A 7568-nucleotide genomic window follows, 5' to 3' on the forward strand; every position below is an offset into this window, starting at 1 on the left:
AAAAAAAACTGTTGTAGTCAAAGTCTGAGACCACACTGAAAATCTGGAATTCACATCTACACCCATGTCAGATGTGTTACAACAATGCTTAACATGTAGCACAGTCCTAACACGACATGAATCACATAGACGAATAAATTGTGCAAAGGCTTAAAGAAATAGTTTACCCAAAAATATAATTTTGCTTAAGACCAAGAACCTTAAGAATTCACCCTCAGACCATCCAAGAATTATATATTTTTTGTATCTATTACAGCAAAAAGCTGCATGTTTGGTAGGAAACATATCCATGAAGATGTTAAACCATTGCTTCTGGACAAAAATATCAGTCTATAATCCACAATATTGCTTTCTTCAGGGAAAAGGTCATCTTGTTTGAATGAGGAGAGCAATGTGCAATGGATCAGGCACTGTTTAAAAGTGAAAAAGAGTCAAACACAGCTCTAAACAAATATGTTGGTGGATTTTGATGTGATAGGACAACAGGGGATGGACCTTTTCACTGGAGGAAGCTTTGTTATAGCTTATGGACTGGTATTTTAGCCAGAAGTGATGATTTAAAATGAAAACATGCAGCATTTCACTTTATAAGCCATTAATTGATGGACTGGAGTCATGTGAATTACTATGTTTTAAACAGCTGTTTGGACTCTCATTCTGAGGATCCATTGATGAGCAAGTGATGTAATGCTACAATTTCTCCAAATCTGTATTAATGAAGAAACAAACTCCTCTACATCTTGGGTGGAGTCAATTTAAAAAATAAAAAAAGTTTGAGTTAACTATTCCTTTCAAATCCAAAAGACATACATAGCATTAAGGGGTTAGTTCACCCAAAAATGAAAATTAGCCCATAAATTACTCACCCTTATATGACATTCTTCTTTCAGACGAATCCAGTCGGAGTTATATTAAAAATAGCATGTACAACTGTTGCCGCAAGCTACATTAAAGTGGTTATTACGTTTTGAATATGGATATTTTCTTACAAAAATGCATCGATTCGCTACAGAAGGCCTTTGTTCACCCCCCGGAGCCGTGTGAGACACTTTTTTTATTTTTATGGATGGGCGCATTTTAATTAAGTTCTTTTGGACTGATGCATGCAACACCCGCTGAGTGCCATTAAACAGCTTGAAAGATCAAAGACAATTTTTAATATAACTCCGACTGGATTCGTCTGAAAGAAGAAAGTCATATAAGAGTAATTTATGGGATAATTTTCATTTTTGGGTGAACTAACCCTTTAAGAGAACTGGCTGAATTTCGCACCAACATATATCTTATCTTAAAGGGATAGTTCACCAAAAAATGAAAATTTGATGTTTATCTGCTTACCCCCAGGGCATCCAAGATGTAGGTGACTTTGTTTCTTCAGTACAACACAAACAAAGGTTTTTAACTCAAACCGTTGCAGTCTGTCAGTCATATAAATGGAAGTGAATGGGATTCACGGCTTTGAGAGTAAAAAAAAAAAAAAACACACACCAAATTAAACCCTGTGGCTCGTGACGATACATTGATGTGTAAAGACAAGAAACGATCGGTCTGTGCAAGAAACTGAACAGTATTTATATCGTTTTTTACCCCTGATTCACCGCAATATCCAAACTGTCCGGAGCGCATTCTCAACAGCTGGCGTGTGACGCGTCGTCTTCTTGCTTTACGGCGGATCGCAGACTTATAAGTGCATTACCGCCACCTATCTCTCAAATGGACCATTGACACTCTATCTACAATCTCAATTAGGAGTGTCAATGGTCCATTTGAGAGATAGGTGGCGGTTTTTTTTGACCCTCAAAGCCGTGATTCCCATTCACTTCCATTATATGACTGACAGACTGCAACAGTTCGAGTTAAAAATCTTTGTTTGTGTTCAACTGAAGGAACAAAGTCACCTACATCTTGGATGCCCTGGGGGTAATTTCATTTTTGGGTGAACTATCCCTTTAAAGCAGCTGTATGTAGTTTTTTTGTATTTTTGCAACATTGAAGCCCCCTAGAGTTAAGTGAGTGGAATTCATTGTCATAATTACAGAGGTCAGTTTGTTGCTGACATAAGCAATCCCTTTTTGCAGAATTTCATACCCTTCACCATACATACTCCCAGAACAGACATCTGGGGAGGAGTGTGGGAGAAGAAACAAGTCATTCTCCTTATTAGAGGTGTGTACCATCAGAATGATTTTGAAACTGATATTTCAAGGCCAAAAAACAAAAACAGCACAGTATTGTCTCAAATCAGTAATGCACATTGATTATTAGACACCTAAATGGGATCAGTATTTATTATAAAATATTTATTTATCATTATCAATCTGTACACAACCAGAAGTTTCAACTTGTGCACATGCATAAATAATTAACTGAAACCGTGTCTTTCTGAGATGCCTTTATTGTGCATTTTGGAAATCCAGTGACACTGACACAGTACAGAATCCTACACCCTATTCTCCCCCATTTCTCCCAAGTCTATAAGGAGGAAGTACCTTAATCCTCTTTGCAATCATAATTTAAACAGAGAGATCAAGAGAAAAATGGAAAGAGAAATAACTGGCTGCGTTTTCCACAAACAACATGCATTGGGGGGGGTGGATGAAGGGGTGACGTTCACACGGCTAAAAACAATAAGAGGACATTGAAGCATGATCCGCTCTTACTGGTCCATTGTGAGTCAGTCTGTCAGATATCTGTTCATCTTATGTCACGTCTTTGAGAAAAATCATAAGAAAAAATATGGAAAGAAACGAATGCTCAATACTTAAACTGTCTTGCTATACATAAAAGGAGATCGTCTGCTTAAATATGCAAATGCAAGGGCTTTCTTCTGCATTTTATAGTGTCATTTTCTCATTTAATCATTTTCGTATACATGTCCTCTCTCTAGAAAGTTGTTCTAGGGTAAAACTAGGCCCTTCAGGACGCCCTAGGCCCTAGGGCGTCTGTCGGATCTCATGTAAAATGACGTATCTGCAGCAGAAGTGATTGGTCCTGAAGAATGTTTAATCTTCCTCGCTGCCACTAGCCGAATGCTCCTATACAAAAACATAAAAAAAAAGAATTAGCATAAGTGAGCAACAACATGAGTGTAAATAACACTACCCTGCATCATATTTGCTGAATGAAATCCAATACTAATTTTGAGGTGCTGATTCCAAAAATAGTGCCTGTTTTTCTCTAGCATGTCAGTTCTCACAAAATGTGTGCAATTTCATAGCATCTTGCTTCCAATTTCCAATTGTAAGGTGATGTTGTCTTGTATTACCCCTTAATGATAAAAAAAAACTGCCACAAAGACATGATTCATATCTTACTCTGAGCCAGGTTACAACTACTTGTTCAATTCTCAAACTATTTTCACATGTATGAATGATGAAGACGTTATTTTATGCCTAATCCTGATTTCCACTTTTTCACGTCATTGCAGATTGTAAGTTCAATGATACACTTCAACATTACACCTAAAACTTGAAAAAAAAATTACAAATTAGGTAACACTTTATTTTAAGATGTCTTTGTTACCCAGGTTACATGTACTTACTATTATAATAATTAATTATGCATAATTACATGCAAGTAACTCTAAACCAAACTCTAATTCTAACCCTAATCATATAGTAAGTACATGTAGTTAATTAATATTACTCAGTACTTAAATGTATAATTACATTGTAACGAGGACACTTTAAAATAAAGTGTCACCAAAAATTATGTAATATTAGGCTTTTTTTTTTGCAAATTAGCACATATGATTTAGGGCTGTGTTATTAACCATTTTCTTTTTTGGTGTACTTTTCCTTTAAGTTCCATATTAATCATTCATGAGTACCTCTTCCTGGTCCTCCTCACTTTCGTCATCACTAACGACGGGTTTAGGGCGCCAACTGCGTCCGGTTCGGCGTCTTCCCTTCCCTCTCTCCACCTTTTCCTTTCGGCTCAGCTTTATCTTCACCTTCACCGAACGAGCTAAAAACACACGTGTTAATCATAACTAAACTATTTGAGTTGTACATGCAAAATACTCTGCTCAGATAATAGTTGCACTGTACAAAATATTTTCATTACAGTGTCAGCATACTCATTTAATACTCACATTCAGACTCCGACCCTTCATCTACCTCGTCCTCTTCCTCCTCACTCTCTTCTCCCTCACTCTCTTCCTCTTTCTCGATCTTCTGCCGCACGCTGGTGAACACAGACTGCAGCACGATAGAGTCCTCGTAGATCTGAAATATTACATCATGCTCTCATTTGAATCAGCCAAATGAAGTACAACTCTAACATCCTACCAGTGTTATTACCATTAAATAAAGCTATTTGTTACTTAAGCATTTTATTATTGTTATACACACACACACACACACACACACACACACACAGGGCCTAAAATTAACACTCGCCAAGTGCCAAATGAGAGATCAGCGTTGGCGAGTATATGTAAGTGTCAGTCACCAGTTGGCGGGTGCAACTTTTACGAATTATAAGTATAACAATGCAATGAAGTGAAAACAACAGCCAGTTTTTAAAGTGATTTGCTTTTTCTGACATAAGCCAAAGAGTATGATGAAGTGTGATGGCCAGCTTGTCCCTAGACACGGTTCTAATAACTTTTACCTGAGAAGATTTTTCTGCTTCATTTCGGAAGATTAACTTTTCCCTTCTTTATTCTTCATAACCCGAGAATGCGGCGACACATACCTGGGGTTACTTCGCCTAAACGGTGCAGTGAAGTATAGTTTGAAAGGCTGCGCGTTCGGCTGTAAGTTACACAGATGCTGAGCCGCTGAAGTTCAGACAGCTCACCAGGAGCGCTTCAACGCACGAAAACACACACAAATATGTCAAAATGTGCGGTTTTGGTGAGTTACCTTGTAAACGTAGTCTTAAATGACCATAAAGAGTTGGGAGAAAATCGGATATATGTCAGATTTGAGTCATATGCATCAGGTTTTAAAGAGACAGCGCTGATTTTAAAGTGAAACCTGCTGAAGTCTGTCACTGATGTCAATCAAAGAACAAAAGAAAAAGAGAAATCCTTGGACTGTTCTAGTCGCCGATTAACTTTTATAGCTTGAATAAAGCTTAATATGTATAGTTTATGTATATATAATATAGTTTGTGAAGATTGTTTTAAAATCACTTAAATTAAAAGTTGTTATATATTTCAGAGCCTATTAAACGTTAAAAATAATGGCTTTCAATTATACTGTAATGTTGAATGGCTATAATTAATAGGTAAAATTGGGGAAAATGCACCAGCAGGACAAAAACATTGTAAATATGTTTAGTGATTGTAGTAGTAATAACTGCCTGTTTTTGCAAAAAGAGTTTCATGGCTGGCAAAAAAAATTTTTGGCCGGTAAATTTGATCATGTCACCGGCCATTGGCAGGTGTTGCAAAAAGTTAGTTTTAGGCCCTGTATATATATATATATATATATATATATATATATATATATATATTACTCTAGTCTTCAATGTCACAATTAACCATTACTATTATTATTATTATTATTATTTGAATTGCAATAATGTTTTATAATATTATTGTTTAACTGTATTTTTGATCAAATTTGTAGCCACATAGGCTATGTTGCTAAAAACAGCCTATTATAGGATTTTAAGCTAAATTTAAACAGTAAAAACGTCTCGGTTATGTATGTAACCCTCGTTCCCTGAAGGAGGGAACGGAGACGTCACGTCGGAGGACCGACGAAATTGGGATCTCGCTTAGAGGATGGCTGCAATATAACAAAGAGTGAAAACTTTAAGGGGGTCTGAATACTTTCCGTACCCACTGTATATATATATATATATATATATATATATATGAATGTATGCAAGTAAATATATATATAAAATATTAAATATATAAAAAGCTTAAATTTACTTAAATTTTATTTATTTGTTAAGACAACAGTTTTATTCATTTATTTGAAGTACTAAAATAACTTAAATGAAATAAAAACAATATAGATGACAAAAACTAATAAGATCAAATATTAATAAAACAAATATTACCAGTGATCCCTCCAGGTTGAAGGTCTGAGCGTTCTGACAGAGAAGCATGACGTCTTTCTCCAGGTCATTCAGAGTGCGGTACTTATGACTCTTAATGCGTTCCTGCACAAAACAGAGAGCAAGATTCAACACTTAAATCATTATTTACTAATATATTATGAATTACCAGGTATTCATAATATAAATAACTTTAAGGATATTTAGAGTTAAATGATAAAAACCTACATTGTAATCAGAGTAAAATTGTTCATAAAAAGGGCTCACTATTATTATTATTAACAACAGCCCCAATTTACACCTTAAAATATAATAATAGTTCCAAGTTACACCTTAAATATTATTATTATTACGATTAGTGTGCATATTTAATGTATTTCAATGGGTGTTGGTGCACCAGCCAAAGCATTTGCACATTAATCGCTTAAAAGAAAAAAAATTGGCAAACCTTGATCTTCCTGAAGTCCACAGGTTTGCGAATGAGTTCGTAATATTCTGGCAGCTCTTTACGTGAAGGCAGTTGAACGAACACCTCACTCAGTTGTCTTCCATTGCTGTTAAAAATACAATGACAAAAAAAAGCATGACTCATGAAAAAAGCATGTTTATCGAATATATAATAAATAAAGCATAAAATCTCACTATAAGACTGTCAATCCATAAATCAATAATACACACATTTCACCATTTTGAACAGAAAAAGTGTGGAAAAACACTTTTCTGCAAATCAAACAGTACAGAATGCTATTTGCAACACCGAATTCATGGGTTTGACTCCCAGCAAAGTTAAAGGCACAATATGTAAGATTTTTTTATTAAAATATCCAAAAACCACTAGAACAGTGTTATATATTTTGCTGACTTGTGAACTTACTAGGCCTGGGCGATAAAACGGTATCGATATTTATCGACGGTACACCTTCTTCGGTAACGATATAAACATTTTCGATATAGTGCACGATATAGGCACGTGCTATGAGTGACGCAGACAGCACACACAAACACCAACACATGCTGAATTGAGTGCTGTGCCTGCCTGTGATGAGGAGATTGTGAATAAAAAAATAATAATAATAGTCAAATTTAAAATATTTGAAAACATTTGCATTTGAATGTTAGGAGTGGGTCAGGGAGCGTCATCAGTGGTGATAATGATGTAAGTGACGTTGTTCCACTTTAATGTTTTGTTAGTCTAGCCCACGAGATGTGCCGCTGCTGTGTTATGCATTCAATATATTAGAGAAATATAGAAGCTCAAAGCGGAGAAGATCTTGATTAGGTGAAAACCGAAACCAAGCCATTCACACAAGAGATGTAGCCATGCAAAGCTAAAACGGTTTAAACTTTTAGAAAACACGTCACAAATTTGTGGAGGTTTATTCCTTTTCACTTCCTCTTATGTTTTTAAATGCAATCTGCGTGATGGGCGATTCGGCTCTTTGTATTAAGCAATATATAAATACATGATACGGTTTTGTTCATAACTGTTTATGCAATTTACGAAATTATATTTGATTTATATGAGTTAATTTAGACGTAATGCACGTTTT

General features: G+C 35.4%; 1 protein-coding gene across 1 annotated transcript in view; it reads right to left on the reverse strand.

Annotated features, from left to right (window-relative positions):
* Positions 1-2377: 2377 nt before the first annotated feature.
* Positions 2378-7568, reverse strand: part of LOC107559222 (transcription activator BRG1-like) — a 32144-nt gene continuing 26953 nt past the window's right edge. Inside the window, exons 29-33 of the mRNA XM_016242970.1 lie at positions 6467-6572; positions 6022-6123; positions 4094-4226; positions 3830-3966; positions 2378-3035 (exon numbers count right to left, since the gene is read on the reverse strand). Of these exons, the coding sequence (XP_016098456.1) occupies positions 3003-3035; positions 3830-3966; positions 4094-4226; positions 6022-6123; positions 6467-6572 (511 nt within the window). The 3' untranslated portion in view covers positions 2378-3002. The remainder of the gene's footprint in view (positions 3036-3829; positions 3967-4093; positions 4227-6021; positions 6124-6466; positions 6573-7568) is intronic.

This window comes from Sinocyclocheilus grahami, unplaced genomic scaffold (genome assembly GCF_001515645.1).
Source record: "Sinocyclocheilus grahami isolate Dianchi unplaced genomic scaffold, SAMN03320097.WGS_v1.1 scaffold679.1, whole genome shotgun sequence".
NCBI lineage: Eukaryota > Metazoa > Chordata > Actinopteri > Cypriniformes > Cyprinidae > Sinocyclocheilus > Sinocyclocheilus grahami.